The 23,439-nt window shown below is 41.7% G+C and overlaps 1 protein-coding gene across 1 annotated transcript in view; it reads right to left on the minus strand.

The window, feature by feature from the left end:
* The window catches only part of fbn3 (fibrillin 3), a 56,702-nt gene that overhangs the window by 26,905 nt on the left and 6,358 nt on the right, over window positions 1-23,439 (minus strand). Inside the window, exons 3-9 of the mRNA XM_088312889.1 lie at window positions 20,376-20,458; window positions 20,158-20,259; window positions 15,439-15,534; window positions 15,206-15,301; window positions 6,370-6,567; window positions 5,182-5,307; window positions 1,947-2,072 (exon numbers count right to left, since the gene is read on the minus strand). Coding sequence (XP_088169015.1) covers window positions 1,947-2,072; window positions 5,182-5,307; window positions 6,370-6,567; window positions 15,206-15,301; window positions 15,439-15,534; window positions 20,158-20,259; window positions 20,376-20,458 — 827 coding nt within the window. The remainder of the gene's footprint in view (window positions 1-1,946; window positions 2,073-5,181; window positions 5,308-6,369; window positions 6,568-15,205; window positions 15,302-15,438; window positions 15,535-20,157; window positions 20,260-20,375; window positions 20,459-23,439) is intronic.

Below are 23,439 nucleotides of genomic sequence, written 5' to 3' on the forward strand. Positions count from 1 at the left end.
GAGCAAATGTGTCATAATGAAGCCAAGTAAGCAACAAATCATGCATCATATATCGTACGGTCAGTGGGTTTATTCCCCAAAAATGAAATAAGTTGGTTTAGTTTTTTTATTGTCGTCCTGTCAGAGTGGAAGTCTAACAAGAAGCAACACAGAATTGTTTTTGCCGAGTTGAACTCTGCCCAATTTGGAGGTGGGACCTGAGATTAAAAGCTCCGAATACTCCAAGATTATATCAATCGGATACGCTGGCGGGTCTGGCTTCCTTCATCTGTCTCCGCCACATCTTGTCTGGTCCTGTTTGGAAATGGGACTAAAAGCCGAGGAAGGATGTGCACTTTTTTAATTTGTCCTTGTGCTTGTTTTTTTTTTTTTTTTCTTTCCCTTCAGACACATTGAAAGGCACGAAACCTCATTTAAAAGAAGCGAGGTTATGATGGACCGCAGAGGGTAAATGCGAAAAAAATGAAACCAAATTATGAAAATTATGCATCCATTTTGGAGAAATAGAATAGAGAGGGAACTTCCAGTCAACTTCTCCTCCTGTTCAGTATTAAAAAAAATACGTCTCTCCTTAACAACCATCTTTCATTCTTTTAATTAACTTTTAACTAGAAAAAAAAAGAGAATCCGGGTTCAAGTCAAGGTTGGGTGACTCAAGAGGACATCTCTGAGGCTTTTTTTTTCACAGCCCTATGCTTCCAATAAGGCGAAATACTCAATCCTTGACTGTTCAACCGAGGTGGAAAAGGCTCGCTGTTGTTTGGACGTGACAATGCTCCCATGCAAAGATCACATTTTTAATGTTTGGTATGGGTGAGAAAGATGAGCCTGCACATGGGAGTTGACCTCAGGCCTGGCAGATGACGAACATTTTTTGTTGCATGGGAACAAACGACTGCAGACACCGCACGACATCTTGTCAAAAGATTTCGCACAATGGATCTAACATTTGCATAATCGGGCCGATGTTTATACTTCAAATTATTCCATCTCTGGCTCCAGTCAAAATGAGTGGTATTATAAAATTGTTTTTGATTCCCAGTCCTCGTCAACATGTTTTCACTTTAAGTGGCGTAAATCTCAACGTTTAAAGGAGACTTGCATGACATCAAGCTCATGCATCAGCTACATGTCGTTCTTGTTGAGGCGGATGATTAACATATCGTGCGAAAACTGAAACGTGCGGGCGGTAATGGCCTTGGGTCTGAGTCCTTTTTAAAACTGGAAATATACTTCACATAATACTTTTAGGCAAAACTGGCGGTGCAAGCGCAAAGGAAGAAAATACACTTTGGTCTGGAGAAAGGTGCTGAATACAAATAGAACAAATATGTTGTTTATTTTTCTCACTTCTGTTAACAGTTTGACCTGATCAAAGATCTTATTAACTCATTGAAACCCCAGAATCACAGCGGGTTTTTTTTCTGGATTTTGACTGATTTTGTAAGGCCTACAGAATATTGTGTTCTAAAGATAAAAACATGGCGCTATGACGCCCAAAAAAAAAGAAAAAAAAAAAAAAGGCTATGACGTATAAATACGTCTTCGGGAGGCAGGGGACTACAATTTGGAAAATGTAAATATACGTCTAATGGATTGAATGAGTTAAAAGGAAATAAAAAGGCTTCGCAAGCCCTTGCAATAACGTTTGCATCTGACAATGCAAAAACAAACAAACATTTTCTCGTATGGTGAGCAGTTTTGCATGGCATGAAACTCACGCCGCATTTTCAAGCCTGAACTTAATGTTCTAGGTTACTACCTGACTGTGTTTGCTTTGATTGACATGAATAATACATTAACACCTGCTCATGTTTTATGGGGTGCGGAGTATTTGTGTCTCACCGTGTGTCAATGAATGTTGTAGTATACAAAAAGTGTGTTTGTGTGTCTGCAGCCAATCTGACTCAACGTTCGGGAATGTGGTGACATTTGGTGACACTCACCCACACATCTGGAGCCATCGGTGCTGGAGATGTAACCGCGTGGGCAGGTGCACACGTAACTACCCGCCGTGTTGGTGCACTCGCCACCGTCGCACACGCCGGCCAGGGTGCTGCATTCATCAACGTCTGAAACGCAAATGTGGGCTTCGTTAGTCTATTAGCATACGCCGAGCTCATCGTGAACTTTGTGTTAGGACAGCATTTGAAAAAAAATCTTTTTCATGTTGTAAATTCTTAATTGTGGAAATTCACAAGGGTTGAAATTTTCTTTTTCTTTTTTCTTGTTTTCCGAAATTCTTTAGATATAGCTTGGCAATTTTGCTATGCGGCTAACAATTTGGATTGTAAATTGGGCATTCTGAAATGTAAACAGTAGTTGAGATTGATGAGGCAGATTTGGATGATACAAAAATGAAAAATAAAAATGTTTATTTCAGTATATTAATTAAAAACACAAATTTCAACAACCAAGCCACAAATAAAATATTACATTGATAAGCAGAGTGTAATAAAAAATATTTATTTATTTATTTTAATTCAAATTGGATTTGTAGTGCACATCTACACAACCACCAAAACAAAAATAAAAAATCTATTGAATAATAAAACTCAACGCAGTTTATAGTGGCGGACTAGTTCACATTTACATCACAGTTCTGAGCTCATGAGTTCAAATCCAGGCTCTGACCTCGCTAATTGTCTGTAAGTGCCCTGTGATTTCGGGGTTGCTTTTATGGAACGATGTCACCATATTGTGTGTCTCTCTTAAATTGATATCACTTTTGAAGAATTCATCAACTCAGATGAAAATGCCAAGCCTTCTCATTTCCACCAACATAAACCCAAGCAAATAATTGCTCACTAATTCAAATCAAGGATCAGTGCATGATGTCACCTGAGCAATTATGTCTTTATTCTTCAAGAGGGATTCGCGCTACAAACACAAAGCTCTTGCAATATCCAGCTGCTAATTCAATTCTAGCTCCACATAATGCGAGAGAAGAAGTCAATAAAGTCCAAATGAAACGGCAACGACCTCTGCGAGCACCAAAGCACAGTGGCGAGGGGGCCCACCTCGGTGCGCTATGCTTTATGACGCCACATTGCTTGACGATTATTCACTTTGGGCCGCGCTTCATTTTGCTTCATGCGGGGAAACCCAAAATGAAATTCTCAGCCGTATCCCGTTTTTATGATGTGTGCCACTTATTTATATGCGTGTGCAATTACTGCACCGCTGTGGGGCATCGTTACGCGTTTCATACGACTTGCGTGTGTGTGTTTTCCCTTAGCAACTGTTTGTCGGTGCCTTTTACTGTAAACCACACGAAATTGGCAAAAGCGCTGAGGCAAACCTTCTACGTAATTAATGAAGCCACCAAGACATGAACTCGACTCTTTCGTTCAACCAAGATCTCAATTCTTCACACACTTCCAAATTTGTGAGAACATTTGAGATAAAGTCTGTTCCCGCACGACTGCAGTCGATTATTCTAAGATTATTTTGTACTGAAGTAGAAACTTTTTTTTTTTTAAATTGAGTAAACTTGCACGTTTTGTGCAAGATGTTATTTTTTGAGGGACTGATAGATTTTTTAAGGGTCGAACTGCGCTCTGTGGATTGGATTGGATGCCACGAGGGATGTCAGTGAGAGATGTTTGAATTTCCATGGCCACTTATTTCCCTGGAGGGTGGTAGGACAATCTAAAAGATTTTCCTTTTTGCGGATTTTATTTATCTGAGCTGCGACTGGCTGGCAACCAGTTCAGGGTGGACCCTGAATTCTGCACTACGTCAGCTGCGGGAGGCTCCAGCACGCCCGCGACCCTCGTGAGCAAAAGTGGCTCAGATAATGGATGGATGGGTATTTATCTGAGATCTCAGACATTTATTTTGAGTCAGATCTGATACTAACTTTGATACAAACTGATGCCAAAAAAACGTATTCTGTAAAACAAAAATCGAACATTCCAAACACCAAAGGTGACTTTGAGAGTATTCAGCTGAAATTTGAATTAAATTTACAGCTTGTTTTATTTCTTTGTTTGGAGACTTTCATGTCAAAAGATTGTATTCTCATCTGTTTGTAGGCTAATAATTTTTTATATAAATATTCACACTATATTTCTATTATTTGCTTGTCAGCGTGTCTTATTTCTTGATTGCTGTTATTTTGTACTTATGTATTTTTGGATTTTCCCAGTGCCTTGTTTGCCTTTTTATTTTCAATTAAATAAGTTATAATAATAAGTTACCCAATCTTCGCTTCCCTGCCTTTGGGTTCTCCTCAACCTCCACCACAACCTGGCAGATCGTGTGTAACTTAAACATGCTCAAAGAGCTCAGAAAGCAACCGCTGGTTGGCAGCCAAACTCTGAACTTACGAAGGGGAAAAAACGGCTGGAAAAAAAACAGTTAAGCGCACACTCAACTCAAGTAAAAGCCGACCATAAAAAGCAGGTGCCACGTCGAGCCAAAAACAATCAGACACCCACATCTTACATCTTAACTGCACTTTATCTAAATTGCCTCAAAACCTCAAGCAGGCTCTCGGCTTGTCCGAACATGGCGAGCTGACCCAAAAGGACCCATGATGATTGTTTCCACTCAGACCATGAAGCTCTTTGCAGACTGCCACAATTCTCCTTTTGTTTTGTCAACTACTCGATTGTGGGAAACCTTGATCGATCGATCAATCGACCTAGCTAGCTAACTAGCTAGCTAGCTAGCTAGCTATGTAGCTATCCAGATATCTATGTAAAGGCAAGATTTCCATGTGGGTTCTTGACAGCACACAGAAAAATAGTTTCTGTTTTTAACTTCTTGATCAACTCAAGTGCATTCTATCGAATGACCTAACATGCATGTGTTTTTTTTGTTTTCTTTTGTTTCTTTGTTTGTTTGTTTTAATTTGTGACTGAGGAAGCCAGAGAAAATCCAGCATGGGGAAAACAGGCAAACTCCACAGAGGAAGGCTGGAGCCTGGTTTTGAACTGCGAACCTCAAAACTGTCCATTATATGTGCTAGCCACTCTTAAGAGTACATTTTAAGAAAAAAAGAAGAAGAATATTATTTATATTTTTGTTATAGCTTTAGCTGTTGTGAAATGTGCTATATAAAAAAAGTTGTATTGTATTGGATTGCATATTTTGATAATTTGTTGATTATTTCCACATCACCATGCATAAGAATATTATAAAACATTCCAAATTTAAAAACAATACCAGACTGACCTTCACATTTGTGGCTCTTTTCACTCTGACGGTGGCCGGCGGGACATTTGCACTCGTAGGAACCCACAGTGTTGATGCAGTTACCTCCAGCGCAAAGTCCTGGCACCGCTTGACACTCGTCCACATCTGACAGCAAACGAGAGAGACAAAAGGCGAAACGTAAAAGGCACAATGCAGATGCTAAAATGCAGCATATCAAACGCATATGCAGAGAGTGGTGGCCATTTTGTTGTGGTTTATTAAAAGAGTTTACAATGGACGCGTTAGCAGAATGAGTCGTAACTTCCAGCAAGACGAGCTCGTTTAAACAGGAAACAAGTTTATTAAATGTAAAGTTTTCCCAGAATTCAAAATGAGTCACTTTTCCCAGCATTGCTGATATGTCAGTAGGCGGGCTCCTTGGGAAATGAACGCAACGGCGCGCATACACCATTTCATAAAGTGGATTTATTTCCCCCTCGACAGTCTTCGCAACCCAAAGACTCTTGAAGATGCTGTTTTCAATCTCCTGAACACGTTCAACCTCTGCTCCACCTGAACACGACACAACTCAACGCTGTCGGCTCTTCTGGGCGAGACACAAAGCGAGCACGTCGCCGCCCACAGCCTGGCGTGAACTCCTTCCATTTGGATTTGCGGTCACGTGCGCTTTGTAGCGCTTCCAGCGAGACGTCGCTCAAGGCTCGCCGGTGATTCGGTGATTTTAGCACATGTATTAGGTGCAATAAATAAAGATCTGTTTGACCTACAAGATGATATTTGGGCGGGCTGAGGCTTTCCAAAACTTTAAGCTCCATCTGAAGGAGGCAATTTTATTTTTTTCTTCTCTTTGTCTGTGCTTCATTCCTGTAGAACCTCTAAAGTCAAAAGATTCTGAACTGAAGTAAGACAAACTGCAATTGGACTGATTCTTTTTGGGGGGGCGGGAAAATGTGTCTCGGGTTATATTTCCTACCCTGAGTGATGAAGTCCAAATTCCAAGTTTGCAAATGGCTCCGGTTACAATAACTGGGACACTGATATGGACACTATGGATTTGCAACGTATAAACATTTCAGTTTTCCCAGGATGTAAGCATCCTGCCTGCTGTGTACATGTAAACGGTCCTCCGACTTGTTGACATTGGCCTGGAGATGTTGAGTGGCGCTGACGACACGTCATGAGTAATGATCGGAACATTACACTGACCTTGGCAAGCTCCGGTGCGGATGTTGGGGATGAAGCCTCGTCTGCACGGGTGCGGCTGGGCGGGGCACTGCTCGCAGGGGTGTCCCCACGCTCGGCCAATGGTGGCGCAGCACAGTGTCTTGGTGCACACGATTCCACTGAGCTGGCCCTGACACAACTGGTTGTTCACCTGCGTGAAACACGGCCCGGTCCTGTAATCTGTTGTGGCGAGAGCGAAAAGGATTTGATTGAATTACGATAACGCTCTGAGTCAGTCCACTGAGCGCATCTGGTTGTGCGCGAGGGGATTATTTTAGGAGACACCGAGTTTGAGTCATTGATGTTTGGCCGAGCATCACAGCACGGTTTCAGCAGCATGACTCATTGATGTTGAAACTAACGCCCACTTTCATTGTTTTAAATTGCTTTTGGATCAAGAAATGAACCAAAAAAAAAACATTTAGCAGTAGCAGCTTTGGCCAAGACTTAACAAGAACAATATCGGTGCTGGTATCTTAGCCGCTCCGGTGAGCAGTTAGCCACTGCCATGCCTGGATGTATCAACTAGGACTACTCGATTAAGCGATTTTGAACTGTAACGGAATTTTCTGGAAAAAACGATTTTTAAGATTTTTTATTTTTGGCCACCGTAGTTTCCTCTGCAACTTGTTTTTACAGACTGTCTGACTACTTTCTCTCATGTTTGATTTCGTTTCAGATGGTATATGCGCTTTCTTCTTTCATTATTAGTATAAGAACAGATCTGAAGTCTGTTGTATAAGTAAAAGGTTGTTTATCCCAAGGGATTGTTCTGTGTGTCTTAAATTAAATTCACTATCATTCATCATGAAAGAAAAATTAAGTTTAAATAAAAGACATTCAAAATACTTTATTTTTCATTATTTGTATTTTACACTGAAATTGGAAAATCGAGTTTGAGAAAAAATAATCGTGATTTTCTTGGGCAAAATCAAACAGTCCTACTATCAACTTTCACTCATTTTATTCAAACTGGAACTGAACAGTCTTAGAAATGATATGACACAATAATCAGCAAGCATTTCCGCGTGACAACTAGTCACTCCAAACTTGAATGCCACAATGGGACAATGCACTTTTCATTTGAGTGCATTCGCGTCAGGACAACACGCCTCATGCGATGCACGCGCTTCCATTAGACAAATGTCAGACAGATGTGCATACGCGTTCGACGATTGCCTCAACGTTGGAGACAATGGAAGTAAACGCAGAGTGATCTCAGGCTCAAAGTATTTTTTTTTTTTAGCAATGCAAATGCTCTTTATTTCAATAGTGTACTCCGACTTCCCCTGAAATGAGAAATCGCAACTGGAGGGCCAGAGTAAACACAAGCTCAATTTTGAAACGACATTGACACGGTCGGCAGTTTGGCTAGCGAAATGTGTAAAAAGAGAGCCGTGTGCACCGGCGCGAGCCACAAAATGAGATGGAGAGATAAATCAGTGTGGCGTCCTGTTGGAGGCAACAGACTGATTGGCCTTAGCAGCTCGTGGTGCTACATACATGAAAAGTGATTACATATGTGGGAAACATATAGGAGGGAGGGAAAGAAAGGAAAGAACGGGGGGGGGGTCAAAGTCAACATTGGCCCCTGCAAAGTTTTCCTTCTCATCCACCTGTCTTGTCTTAGCCCACTTTGGGAATTCATGCCTGCCCATTAGCTTCGTTTTTGATCTTCTCAAGGTCTTCATACGCCACTGAGCCTGTTGTCACGAGGCTTTAGTCGGATTTCATTCAAAAAAAATGATTCGCTGTTATTAATGTAAGCCATCCATCCGTGTTCTTTCATGCTCACCCTGTTCAAGGTCATGCAGAAGCTGAAGCTTATCGGAGGTGCACACATAAAGACAGTCTTTAGAGTTTTTGTCTCCATTTTTTTCCATACCAAAGAGGTCAAACATCATAAAATCGCCTTATAATATTATCCGTATGTCTCAGTTTTGGAAAACGTGGATTTTGTCCCCATAACACGGAACAAAACAGATCCGCCTGCGGAAAGTTGACTTCTCCCCAAGTCAACGACGTGAACGGAATGTCTGCAATTCAAAAAGAAGCACACCGCCATTTTGTTTGCGTCGTTTACGACGACGTTAAAATATCACATTTTTCGCCGTGCCTGATGAGACTGCAAAGTTTGGTGAGTTTTCGTGAATGTTTAGGGGGTCAAAAATGCGCTTGAACGATCAGAAAATAGAAAATGGAAAGAAAAAAAATAAAAACTAGAGCTGCAAGAGGTGGTAATCGTCTGTTACAGAGCTGCCGCCATAATGCCATCGAACGTTACTCGTCGATTCAGGTCGCCACGTTCTGCATTTTGGCATCTCCACGACAAAGCGCTCTTACTATGTCTATTTTGACACTCTTTCACTGAAATGCTGGACTCTGTTTTCGGTTTGACAGTTTTCTTTTTAAAGTTGTGTTCCGCTGGGAGATAAGAGTGGAATGGGGAGTGTCAAAGGAAAAATGTCAACGCTTGAGAGCATAAGAGACAGGACCAGCACTTTGAGACTAACGATAATACAATCAGGATGGCTGATGTCTGTTTCTTCCTTAGGCGAGGTCATATCGCCTCACATGAACAGGCAATTCTCATCTGCTTCATGTAACTGGACCCCGCCCAAACACAGACGATTTTTGTCTCACACTCATCATACAATATCATGGAACAAGGTCAACTTATCCTTGAACAAAAATAAAACCCCCCAAAAAAAATACATGTGGTTATAATTACCACAGAATACATTTCAAAAGCGTGAATTTTATAACATAAACAAAACAAAGTCTTTAAAAATAATGTGAATCGTGACTAAAATTGGGATTTGTGGTGAAAAAATACAAACGTAATGCTTGGGGAAACCAAACATGGTTTTTTAATAGAAGGATGGAAACCAGGGTGAAGAAAACAAAAAACAAACCATGATGGCAGAACGCATAATGGCTGCCAAAGTTTGATCAAATGTGGTGTTTTTATTTGAACACAGTTAAAAAAAAAACAACAACAAAAAAACAACACTCTATTGTGTTCCACGTTCCCTGTCCCATTTTCGTTCCTTTTTAAGTTGTATGTGCATTATTTTTGTATTAATCGTTGATCTTGCCGTCTCTTAATATACATTTTTAAATATGTCTGTATCATTCAAAAAGTGTATTTAAAGAACTTGAAAAAAAAATAGTAATTTAACATAAGCCCTTAACGGAAGATAATTATCTGTGCAGCTCGTTGCAGTGTGTCTGCCATTTTGTAGAAAAGCTCTCATCACTTTTTGACAGTCATGTTGCTGGAAAAGCTCAGAATTTATACCAACCTCCTAAACCACAGGTGTCAAACTTAAAGCCCAGGGGCCAAATGTGGCCCGCGCCTGGATTTGCAAAGCCAAATCATGTGTCGACAATTTCATATATATTGCAAATTGTCAATACTGAGACATGAAAGATTTTTTTTGTTAGCAATACCACGTTACAACAATTTAGAGGCTTATGATTCAAAAAGTAATTGCTCATAATTTTAATAAAACATACATTTAGATGGGTACAAAGACATAAGGGCCCTTTGAAGGAAATCATAACGATGAAGTGTCCCATGACAAAAATAAGTTTTGCACCACTGTTCTCATTTAAACACTTTTTAAAAAAATTGCCAAGCGTCAAAGTCTCCATTTTCAGCGAATAAGGTACGCCTCATATTGGACGACACATTTATCTCCAAAAAACCCCGTAGAAAAACACAGACTGCTTTTATTCTTATTTTGGGGCCCACAAGGAGGTGAACTATTATATTTGTTTAATACAAAAAAAAATGTGGGGACTATTTTTACTAGTGGATTTAACAGTGAAAGGCAAATGTGCAAATTGGTAACAGACAACAGAAAAAACATATCACACGAAAATAAATTGTTTTAAATGGTGTTGAAGCCAAAAGAGAAACTAAAACTTTGTGCGTCTGGAAATGACGACAATAACTTGCTCCAGGACATTTCTCTTTTAAACGAAGCCACTTGCTTCCTCCTCGGTGAAATAAAATGATGAAGAGGAAAGGAAACAAGTTCAGCCAAGTCAACGATGTGTGTCCTTGATTAAAAAAAGAATCTCAACTTTATATGTATGCAAGTCGAAATAGCAAATGAGGCATTTTGGTGCGTGGGAAAGCACAGTGTCCGAGTTGTCGTATCGTGTTGAGCCAACGTAAATAACGGAAGGCTTTCTTTCCAATTAAATAACACACAAGAATGTTTTTTCAACCCAGTAAAACGCAGCACATGTCGTCCATGCGTCACATGACTTTACCGTTCTGTGCATGCAGTTTGGTGGTGGTGGGTCGGGGACACGTTTACGCGGTCCCATCTGGACGTACTGTATGGAAATTCTGTGGACGCTTGGGAGCATGAGCTCAGGCATCTCAGGACATGAGAGAAATCCAACATGGGGAAGCAATTTGACCTCGTTTAGTCCAAAATATTCTCCAGACCTTCTCTCAGCACCAGTTTTGAACATCCATCAGGTTTTTATTTAACACTTACTATCTGAAAGCAGTTTCTCAAGCAAGCCAAAGTTTGCTTCAGGCAGCTGATCTGTTGGTGAACTTTGACCTTGATCACTCGGGCTCAATTAGTCAGCCCGCCAGCAGAGCAGCTGATATTAAATGTGAGTGCTCATAAAAGCCTGTGGCTCTTATGCTCTGATGAATGTTGGAGCAAAGCAAGATAAAAATTGTCTCAAGGTTGAAGTGAGGAAAAAAAAAAAAATCATTCTGTCTGGAACGAAAGTCTTCAGCACTTTCCCAGCAATGCAGTCCAGTTGTGGGATCGTAAAGGAGTTGCTGGGGCACTGACCCAAGCACTTGGAGGGAAAGAGAAATGTGGGAGGGAGGGAAATCCATTTCAGACTCATTAATAATGCCGCGGACATTTGCAAAAGTCCCACGAGAGGCGTATTGGAATGATGCTAAATTTCAAATGAGTTGATTGCATGGTAATGAAGCGATTATTATTCGGAGGGATTTTTTTTTTTTTTAAGAAACAAGGTCAATAAGTCAAATGAATAAAATGTCTGTCTGTGAGCACAAGCATGTGATTTTCAAACCGGAAGTCGATTCTAAACTGTACAGCGGCTAATTTGGTTTTAGAACAAATGTAATGGAACACACCTGTGCACACACACACACATCTTGCAGTCTGATTGCATTATTTTGTTTCCTCCCACTGATAAATAAAAGAGTCTCAAGCGCACATTTGTTTATTTGCACATGTGTGCGTCTTTGTGTGTTTCTTCCAAGCATAGCATCGTTTCTGGCTCTTATCACAGCCGTTGTAAACGGGCCGCAAAGATCTCGGTTCCTTGCATGAAGTGTACCGATGTGAGGCTGAGATGCGAGACGGCGTCAGCGGTGCGCTCAACTCAAACAGGAAACATGCATCAGCTCAAATGCTTATCGACCCGTTCATCTAGTCAACTTTCTCATTGGAAACTGTACTTTGAAACAAGAAAAGTCATTGTATGAGTCGCTAGGCCATTGTGCCGTGAAGATGAAAAAAAATCCATGAATTGTGCTTTGGCGGTTATTTTGGGACGGGGAAAATGCGCCCTCACAATGGTGCGCCGCAAAGGAACATAAATATGGCAACATGAAAACAAGCAGCGTCCATTATTTAGTTTTTCTTTTGAGAAAACGGCCTCATTTTAACATTTGATTGCGATAAATGAGATGTTTAAATTTGGCCTCGGCATTCCAATTTCACCGCTTTTCTAAATATTATTGCACTGTGAAACTGCATACACTGTTGTGATTTTCTTTTGTAAATAACAGCAATTAGTAGCATATCATCGTAAAGATATTGACATAAAAGATTCAAATTGTGTACTTCTATACGGAATATGGCCACGCTGATTTTATGGGAATTCCTGTGAGCGCAACGTTTTGGGGTCTTTGTTGTGATTGTACGATCATACAATTTATAGTCTCCGTGGTCCATGGGAATATATATTTTTTTTTACTGTAACACACTGACATCATTTGTTGCGCTCAAGAGACTTTTGTGATTATTTGGAACCAAGGACGGCAATTTGGGCGTCGTAGGAGCCAAAGACGCTCAATAGATGGAAGAGTCTACTTGGAGCGAGACAAAGACGCAAGAAAACATCCCTCGAAAGACGCCCTCTTTTCAACCCTGAAATGATCGGCGCATGCTTCACGGGTCACACGCATGCACGCACACGCTAAGATCAAAAAGCGAATATTTTAATTTGTCAGCCGATATGGGGAAATAGTTTAATCTGGTGCAAAAGACTGAAAATGTCAAATGTGTTTCAAATAAATGGAATGTTGATATGACCGGATTTATAGTTTCATACAGTAACGGCAGAGATGGAAATTGGTGAATTTGATGACAGGCAATAACATCATTTGGGCCCCAAAAGGGGGAGGGACTAAAACTGCAGTCACAGTCAAATAATCTGTGACTTATGCAAGACTAAAAAAAAAAAATATTATTCATTCTAGGTATATTGAAAATAATTTTGTGGATGTTTTTTTTTTGTAATGAAAACTCAATAATTCCAAAAAATAAAACTTGCGTTTAAAGTTTCATGGGCTTAAGTCTGAACTGAAGTTGGAATATATCAAAAAACTATAAAAGACTTGCATGTCAGAATAACAAGAAAAGAAATTCCTGCCAAACCGCATGATTTAAAATATTAGCCATATTGAAAAACAAACAAGGACAAAATGTACAAAAATTCCTGAGCGGACATGGCTCCTGGAATATTAGTGTTCACACATTCAATTAAATTTGCATTCTTTGAGTGAATTTTCTGTCCAACAAATGATGCTAATTATTTTTAGAAAGCTTACATTAGCATTGCTCTTGCAGCGCATTGCTTGTTAGATTGTGTTGGTCGACTTCATCTTATGGATGGTCAGTATTTACTTTGCATACGTCAACAAGAGTAATAGTTAGCAATAAAACTACCGTAATTCTTTCAACGGGACCTTCTGGCAACAAAAAACACACAAGCAAAGATTTTACAACTTTGCCCTCCGATATGAAGGTTGTTTGCCTCCACTTGGCTTTGTGGACACAGCTGGGGAGGCCATTTTTATTTGTGCCTGTCTTCCTCCCTCCTTCTTTTCTCCCCTTCCTTCCATCAGGAAATGTCCACGAGCACTTCACTAAGCAAGGCGACGCACTCAGTTCTGTGGGCTTGTTGGCCAACGAGGGGGGGGGGGCAGCGTTATTTTTCGCCAGATGTCATTAAGGCTCCCTCGGACACACTCGACACACAAATGTTGTATTTTGCAAGAAAACAACACCCTGCTGTTTCATGGGAAAAGTGGGACGCCCAAGACACAAAAGGTAGAGATGATGAAGTGGGAACATAAGTTGGAGGAAACATAACAAACAAAACGGGGCAAGCAAAGACGATGGCAAATGGCGAGGAGCGCTAAACTTGGGGAAACAAACGCCGGGCAACTGTGTGGAGGCTTTTACACAAAGATGAAGGGAAAATGGAGTGAGGAAAATTGGGAGATTTCGGCAAAGACAAGCCAGGGAAATATGAGTTATCAATGACAGTAGACAGCGACTTTGGCTGGCATTTCTGCAGGTGAATTGCAGCGCAAACTTTCAGACGGCCAATCAAAAAATGTGATTTCCCTTTTTGCTTCTTCCATTCCGGTTGAGTTACGGTAAAAATCAACTGAAAAATTCAGCTACTCACTGCAAACCAAAAGAATGACTTTACCACCAAGAAAGTAAGAAAAGCTAGCACGGGATAAGATGACAATAGCAGAATTCTCTTAAAGTTAAATGGAATGGAACCAGCCCTAAAACGTTTTCTGTTGTATTCATGTTAAAATGACTTTTATGACAAGGACAGTTCAACCAACCCGAGCTCGCGGTTGACTTTTGCCTCATGCTCTATATGGAGACGCAATCCAACCTTCCCACAATCCACTTGAGGATCACTAGCGAGACTTTCCAAACATCTCTCGCTTTGCACTTGTGTAGCTTTTCATCCGTCCCTCCCTTCATCGCTCGCAGCCACATGCTTCCACTCAAAGCGCGGCAGACAAACGCCCTCTGTCTGCCAGTCTGTCTGTCTGTCTGCGCTGAAGTCATGAAGTCATCTGCCTCAGAAGGAGCCTGAATGCTAAACAGGCACTCAAGCCATCATTTATACAATACATCTGGCCAGATAATGTCACTACAACAACCACATTAAAGTCTTGCACCGATTTAAAAAAAATAACACAAAATCTTTTAAGTGCTTGGTGTCCTTCCCAGCTATCGCGCTCTGCTAAAGACTTGAGATAAAAGGATTTTTTTTTTTTCCTTCACAGTGTTAACAAAAACAAAAGTAAACTCATCTTCTGACTGATTTGCTCCAAAAAAAAGTGTCTGGGCGAGAGGTGGGTGGGGTGAACCCTGGACAGGTCGCCAGCCAATCGCAGATCACATACGGACAAACAACATACTCACATTCACAAAGATGGACAAATTGAGCGGTTGTTCTCACAACTTTTACAACAAGTACTGCCTAAAAAAAATAAAAACAGGGTGGCCCAAGTCCCACCATCAAGACCAATATAAAAATATAAAAATACAGTAGCATAGTGGGTCTAAGTGTTCATAAAAATTATGTTACTGTCGTGTTATGCACGAATTGTACCTAAATTGCACAAAAAGTTCAATACAACTGAATTGTACACGGGCAGTGATTCTTTTGAACAACGAAAAAAAAGAAACCAAGCTTGAAAAACTTGTAAGTTGAGGCACTTGGAAGTTAAGATACCACTGTAACATGAATGAAGATGAACTCTGACCTCTCTCGCACTGAGGCCCGGTGAAGCCGTACACGCAGGCGCATCTGTTGGGCCCGATGCAGCGTCCACCGTTCTGGCAGCCGTTCTCACACACAGCTTTAAAAAAAAAATAAATAAAGAAATGCTGATCAACATTTTTCTTTCATATTTCGTGCGCTTGTTTTATGGTGCTTCTTTGTACAGAATGAAATTTGCTGTTTGTTATGTGTTAAATGTGTATGGATTGTACTTACGCTGTCCACAGTGGTTGCCCGTGAAGCCTTTAGTGCACGTACACGAGTCCTCAGCACAACTGCCTCCATTCATGCACCTCACGTTACACGACTGAACTGAAAAAAAAAAAAAAAAAAGAATTAGCACGGTCCATAAAAAGGGTGATGAGAGCAATCAGTTTGATATTCACTTTTTTTTTTTTTTAACCGGTTGAACATTTTGGGAGTCAATTTTATTTTTGTAAAATTTGAGAGTAAAATATTAAGCGTAAGCAAATTTTGCGCTGATTATTTTACTCTGATATTTGCCTAGGTTTATAGGTTATCATGTGGCTTCATATTGCTCAGAACCCAAAAATGTTGGCGACGCCTGCTCCCCATTTGAGTTATCGTATGGATTTTAAAGAAGCTGCAAAGCGACTTCGCTCTTCTCCGTTTCCTTTCATGTTGGCTTAACGGGATGATGACCGGTTGTCCTTTCGTCCTGGTGTGTTTGTTTTCCTTTCTTGCTCCACATTCCTGCATTCACCCCCATGCTTTGGAAACCCTAATCGCAAGCTCAACATTAATTTCCTCTTTCTCTCCTCTTTTTTCCACCATCTGTTTATGTCTCCAGCTTTACCATTTCTGGCATGCGGAGGCCTTGCAGCAGCAGAGGGGAAATGGCCGGGCATCACCTCCCACCCCCCCGTTGGTCCAGTGAGAGTGTATTTGGAGCCACCCATTCATCAGACCAGACCGGAACCACGAATTCAAAACTTTCTGCACATTTCAGTCTAGTGTGCAAAAGTGTGATTCTTTTGTCAACGAAGCCCTTTTAGGGAGGAGGAGGCTTTTTAGTTGAGTGTGCAATTGTCTTTCTCTCTGTGGTTGAGTTCGATCATCTCAAAGGAAACCGGTCAAGTTTTCCTCTCTGGGTAGGAACATCAGCCACGGTGGACACATTCATGTCCAAGGTCTTGCGACTTGACTCGGGCCAAAGATGTCCAACATGGAGCATGCTTGCACAACATAAAAAATTGGGCCAAAAATTCTCGCAGATTGCTCCAACTGCAAAGCGCACCTCAAACTCAAAGACCCAGTCGCGGCCTGATCGGAGCGTTTGTCATATTTTCTTTGTCACGGGAGCTGCATGGGAGTGGGGGGGCGGGGGGTGTCAAAGAGGAGAGGCGAGAAGCAAACACGCTCTTTTGGCGACAGGAGAAGATGATCTCACTGGCTAACATCGCCTTGCACCTCCTCCCCGTGCCATGGCATCGGCTGCAGGTTGAGAACGAGAGAGAGAGAGAGAGAGAGAGAGAGAGAGAGAGAGAGAGTGAGAGAGAGAGAGAGAGAGAGAGAGAGAGAGAGAGAGAGAGTGTGTGTGTGTGCGTGAGAGAGAGAGAGAGGGAGAGAGACGGTTCACCCCAATGACCCGAGCCTGGAAAGTTGCACGTGCACAGCGAGTGGCTGTTGGGGGATGTGCATGCGTTTTCTGTGGAGCCACCACAATGCACCTCTGTCTTACAGCTAGCGTTGTCGCTCAGCTGCTCACATCTGGGTGCTTTTTACGAGAGGCTGCGAAACACAGGAAGTCCATGCCTGTGTGTGTGTGTGTGTGTTTTGAGTGTGATGGAAAACTAGGGAGCTTTATTGCTGTGCCGAGTTGTGATTAGCTCAACCCACAGAGAGCGCGGTGACGAGGCAAACTCCATTTTCAGATTGCGACGACATAGATTAAAACGATGAATGTTGTCCAATTTTTGTCACATCGTAGGACACGTTAGTCTTGTCTTGACCCAAAGCGGACTCTTGTCAAAGCTGTTTTTTTTGTTTTTCATTTGTGTTGACATTGTGTGTCATAACAGATAAAAAAAAACACTCGTACGGAAAAACATAAAAGTCTAAAACCTAATTCAATCCCGCAGACGACCAACCAAACCGTGTTGTTAAGTAAGATTCCAAAAGTAGCATGATGACTGTAATACGTGGTTCCCTCAGTTTATGGCGATTCGAGCAGAGCATGCTTAAGAATGTGTCATTATGCATGTGTTAGTGATAGAATACGGCTTATTCCAACATATGCACAGATTTGGGTCATGCATGTTCCATAACACAAAACACATTTCTCCATCTAGTGGAAGAAACTGAATCTAATACAATGCAGAGGTCGTGGGTTCGATTCCGGTTTGGAGTTTGCATGTTCTCTCCGTGCCTGGGTGGCATTTCTTCAAGTGCTTCGGTTTCTTCCCACATTCCAAAAGCATGCATTGTACTCTGAATTGCCCCTGGTTGTGTTTGTGAGCGTTGGTGGTTGTTTGTCTTTGAGTGCCCTGCGATTGGCTGCCAACCAGTTCAGGGTCTACCTGGCCTACTGCTCAAAAACAGCTGGGATAGGCTCCAGCATGCTGGTGACCCTCGTAAGAAGAAGCGGAACAGATAAAGGATGTCTGGTGCCTAAATCTTACACAAATTTGAACATGTCCTCAATTTTCCTTGCAATCAATCATTTTTGTTCCGTATCTTAACACACAACTCATTCCAACTTCCAATTCGAAAAGGTCTTTCTGTGCTTTCCGCAGCTGCCAATTTTCAAAGGTCTACAGAAGCTTGTTAGACCGATGACAGCTGTTTCTCAACATCAGGGCAAAAATGTTGGCGGTAATGATTTTTTTTAATAACGGTTATGAGGCAACAAAAGGTGACCCTCGACGTTCTTTAGCGCAGCTGCTTGGCACCCTCCTCTGTCAGGGCGACATACATTCTGGGAACTGACGCATAGCTCCAAGGTTATCAGTATGTTGACTCGTGCACACAGCTTCAACTGTTTTGTTTAAAAAAAAAAAAAAAAAAAAAAAAAAAAGGCTGTGTGTTTTCTGTTGAAACTCCCTCAATGGGCTTCAGTTTTCTTTAAACCTCAATTGGCAAGTTTAATTATCTGAGACTCAGTAAACCAGTTTGCAAAATTGGGACTGTGGATAATAAAGGTCAAGTCAATTGGAACCGCGTTAATTGCGCTAAATTACCCTTTGAAATGATGTATTTTATCCAAACATCGGCTTGGGCTGTTGCACTTTTAAGAGAACGATGTTTACTAATGACACCGCCGAAAAATGAAAATCCCCTTTGCATAGCTTCAAGCAAAACGTCATGAAAAAAGAAAAGATCCAATTGGTCAAAAACTACTGCAAGTGAACAAATGACAATAAAGGGATTTCTAATTCTAATTCTAAAAAAAAAAAAAAAAAAAAAAATTAACAGCTCGTTTGTTTAGCAAGTATAGCAATGTCTTAGTGAGGCGCATCAACTGTACATTCTGGTTGCCATAGCAACAAGTTCAGGGATGGTTTTGAATTCTAATTTTCCTTTCTCGCTTGACCATTCATAAGCATTCCATTCCACTTTTGGGAAGTGATCCCGACTCCAACGTCACACAAGTCAGCTATGTGAAGCACCACCCTGGCCACGAGTCTCAATTTGAATTCTTTGTTTCCAGCTTCATGCTTTTAAGAGGTCGGCCCAGTTTTCTTTGCTATGCCAGCGTGATATAAAGTTATGTTTGGGTCATCAAAATTCAACTCTTGGCCTTTGTATCCGCTCACAAACGTTCCAGTGGATGAATGAACAAACATTCTCTCCGGCCTGACCGTTGACTATCATTCGAACTGCTTCAGAGGCTTGCGAACGTAATGACACCATGATACACAGACCACGACCGCAGTCACATGAAATTGCCTCCCATCTTCGCGACGTTTCCCCCGCAAGCCAATGAAATCGCTCGATAAATCACAGCAGGGGCACGGCGAGGACTCGCAGTGTGCGTGAGTGAGCGACACTTCAGTGAAGCACGCCAAAGCTCGCTAAGCTTTAACTTATCTTTTGGTGACCTTTGACCCACTGTGGAACATGACTTCATAGCTCCTGCCAAAACGCTGACGCTGCAGTGAGCATCCTGCTGTTCAGGTCAGAGGCTGGCCCCGCCCCTTCCTCTTCCTCTTCAGGGGACATCACCTTGAACGCATCTTTCCACGTGTGCCCGCTCCGGCCGTGTTTCCGTGTTTGAAATTCATGTCATATAAGATTCAACGCACATCCGTGAGTGAAATTGAGCAAGTTAGGCGTTTGCGCGCCTCACACGGAATGGAAGCATGTGCAAAGGGTCTGGCAAGAGGCCACGCATGACTGATGAGCTGATTTTGGCCTAACTGAAGCAGTGAGGCGAGACCCATTGCACGCCACTTAACGCGCACATCCACGCATACTTTACGTGCTCCCAAAGTGGCCTTCAAATATTTGCTGCTAACACCCTTCTCATTTCACCATTACGCTAAACTTGAATTCCCCTCAGACGATTTGGACTTTACGCACCTCACCACATACATGGACTCCTCCTTAAATAGGTCAAGGCAACCAGAGATTGCTCAACTGAAGTGCTGGCGAGAGACAGACTCCATGTGTAACTCTGCACACGCGATAAGAGTGATGAGGCCGGTGGGAAATAAAAATGTCACGTTGGAAAGAACGTTATTTTAGAAGTAGCTGGGCCAGTTTGAGTTGCGTGATGAAAAATCCCTTCGCGGAGATATTAATGATGGGAAAATTTGTTTTGAAATCGGAACAAATTGAGCATTGAGCAGACTCCAGGATTGGATTGTGTGTACGCATATGAAATCAATAAAAGACTGAAAAGTACAGTAAAAAAAAAAAATGTGCACGATTGGATGAGTTGTTGTTTTTGTGATAGGTGCTATGCCAACTCACCTCCTCCTCCTGCCCCACAGCTGGAAGAGAGCTGCCCGTTTGAACAGGTGCACATGTTGGGTCTGGAACAGAAGCCGTCACCGCAGGAGTTCCTGCAAATTGCTGTGAGGTCAAAGGAGAAAGGGCGTGTCGTTTGAAACAGCAGCTAAAGCAGCAACAGTTATTTTCTCCGACGGGTTTGATAACAGCGACGAAGACGAAAGGATGGTGGAACTTACGAACAATACACTGGTTCCCGCCTGGCAGAGTCTTCCAACCGGGGCAGCAGTAGGAATGGAAGCGAGAACCACACACGTTGGGTCTGACACACAAAAAAGTAAGAGGGTTAGAAACTAACTTAGAAAAGGTCAACAAAAGACAGTGAAGCAAAACTCTCCCCAGTGATGCATGATGGGATTCCCAGCGAGGGAACCTGGCGAGGAGGGCCTCTGTCAGGTTATTGCCCAGCAATGACCAAGTTGTTCCCCCCAAAAATCGGATCTGAATCCGCTCCCTTGACAGATGTAATTGTCATCGCAGCCTTTGGAGCGTTTGATTGGTCTCGGCCGCGAGATTTCCTCTCAGGAAACAGCAAAACCACATTTGCAAATGACTGACATTACTCTCACACACACACACACACACTTTGAGGCTTTTAAAACCAATAAGAGGAGGATGACTCGTTATCATCCAGAGAAAGAAATCCCCCACATGCATCAACCCTAAAAGCCAAATCCAGTCGGACTACAAAAGTAAATTCAATCTGAACCGGTTCCAACAGTGATGTTGTCCTTTCAAAGCATACAAAACGGGGAATATCAGTGGTCATTTGTGTACTTTGCATTTGCTTTAAATTTAAATTTGAAATTATGCTCTGTCGTCTTTTGTGAGTTTTGTGACCGATAATTTCCATTTGATTGAAACTTGCCTGCCTGTTAAGATGCCATCATCCCTGTAAAAGGGGATCTTCAAAATATTTATATAGCGCTTCAGTCAACGGTGACATCATCGAGGTGACATCATCACAGTGACTTTTGGGAGTTCCCATCAGAGTGAGAGCCATTTTACAATTGTTTAGAAATACCTCATCGAAAAGGACCGCTTGTGTTTATTGTCGATGAGGGAGGTGCTTTGATTGTTTGTTTGTTTTTTTAAAACAAATGCTTCCCAATGAGTCAACTGCTCTCAAAAAACGTTTCCAAGCTCAGCATTTATTTGCTCCCTGAATGCTTTAAGTTATGAAAAATGGAATGAATCTCCGGGCCAGATTTACTAAGATCACAAATAGGAGCCGGCCTCAAAATTTCGCGCTCAGTGAAGTTTGTCCTACACATGAAAAAAAGTTACAGAGAAAGTTAGAAGCAGTGTGTTCTTTGAGACAATTGCCACACCTAAAATAAGACCGTCACAAATGGGGAGGACAAGACGGTGGCAAAGGAAAAGCGACAAGTGGGAGGGAAAGCCAAACAAGTTGATGTTGATGAAGTTGATGGCTGCCATCTTATCTTCTTGAAAATTGGTAAGCGATACTTTTGGTGTTGCTGCCAGTTAGCATCAGCGGAACTTAATTTTTTTTTTTTTAGGTACGCAGAAGGTGTGTTTCTTTCAAATATCATTGACAAATCTCTACCTCGCAGGCGTATTAAGATGCTGATTATATAGCATGATTATTGCACAGGTGTGCCTTAGGCTGTCCGCAAGAAAAGGCCACTCAAACTCAGCGTGCCTCAGGCTGCTCACTTAAAAAGCTGCTTTTACTGTGATGATCTGAAGGCTCATGATGATTCTTCATTTGCCACACTTGTGACGTCAATAGATTATCTCGACAAAGGAGAAGTGCTTTATGTACAAAGAAAAAGTATTTCATCTTTGAGTTGGGCTTTGGAAAAATGCGCTGCATTTGCATTCATTAACTTTATTCGAGTCGCACGTGAATCGGAAGCAGATTTTCGGTCGTAAGAACAACTCCCTCATTCTTGTCAGTGTGCATATTGCTAATTGCAGAAACTGTGGAAGGTCAAATAAAAAAAAAAATTTTTTTTTTAAATCTTTGCAAGAATTGCTCTACGCACGTTTTAAACGTCAACTGGTTGTGCTCTTCCACAACCACAAAACAAAACTCACAGGACACCAAAATATGTCATGAATCACTGATGACATTCCTCTGAGTTTCCAGCAAATTGGTACCGAATTAGAAAGCGCAACATCGGCACCGCCTGAGGCTCAGCCCGCTCATGCGGGAATCCACAGGGTCAAAGTTTAAAGCAGCTGAGAGCAGCCATTGACCGCAGTGGGCTGTTTCCATCGAGACAAACAAGAGCAAAAGTTTGGGTGAAGTGCCTGCGTACCTCGTCTATGATCTTGTTAAAGAGCAAAAGTCATCAGTCTGGTATTTGACGCATTCCTGTCGGCTTGCCATGAGATGGGAGTGACGAGGATTGAGGAATGTATAGAAAATGAGCCATGAGCTCACGAGGAAGTCGGATGCCCATAAAAGGTGAACGTACTTCACAGCAGCTACAATATTCATTAATAGTAAAACTTATCAGATGAGCCACACACCCAAAGCAGAGTTATTCCATGTGGGCAACAAATTCAAATGTAGAGATTTCAACCAGCTGGTCGTGATTCCTACGTCATGGATGGCGCATACATACAAAACTCAGATAAATTAATAGCGAAAATTCAACTAAATGCACATCGAATTGGAGTGGAAAATAGCAGTTGTTGTTTGAACAGACAGTAGAAGATGAGCACGCATTTCTCGTCACACATTTATTGATGCTCTCATGCTGATGCAGCCTGAGGCAACTAGAGGAACTTCGTTCAACTCTGCCAGAGCAACGAAAGTGACGCAAAGTCGAGTCTGTCCTGATCGCATCATAAATTGTCACAGCAATTTTTGTCATGGTCTGTCGTTGTGATTTTGGTTTTTGACTCCGAATTACGTTGGTTGTTTTTCTTGTTGCTTTGTCTGGCTCATTAGCATATCGTGTCCACCTGCGCTGGCCAATCAGGTGCACCTGGTCCAGATGTTCCTCGTTGCCTCGTCAGTTTGTTTGTATTTAGTTCAACGTTTCCTCGGCAGCTCTTTTGTCCGTGTCAAGTAGTTTTTGTTTGTCTGCAGTCCAAATCAAGTTCTGTTTTCCTCATGTTCGGTCTGATACTTTGATTCTCGTTGTTTTGTACAACAGTGTTTTTGATTTTCCAAGAAGCTTGTTTGCCTTTTTGGTTGTTTTTTTTTGTTTGTTTTTTTTTTAAATTAAACTGCTTTTGTTTTTAACCATTCACTTAATTTGGGTC

The sequence above is a fragment of the Idiotropiscis lumnitzeri genome, chromosome 13, assembly GCF_059441095.1.
Source record: "Idiotropiscis lumnitzeri isolate Australia: NSW breed Sydney's pygmy pipehorse chromosome 13, RoL_Ilum_1.0, whole genome shotgun sequence".
Lineage (NCBI taxonomy): Eukaryota > Metazoa > Chordata > Actinopteri > Syngnathiformes > Syngnathidae > Idiotropiscis > Idiotropiscis lumnitzeri.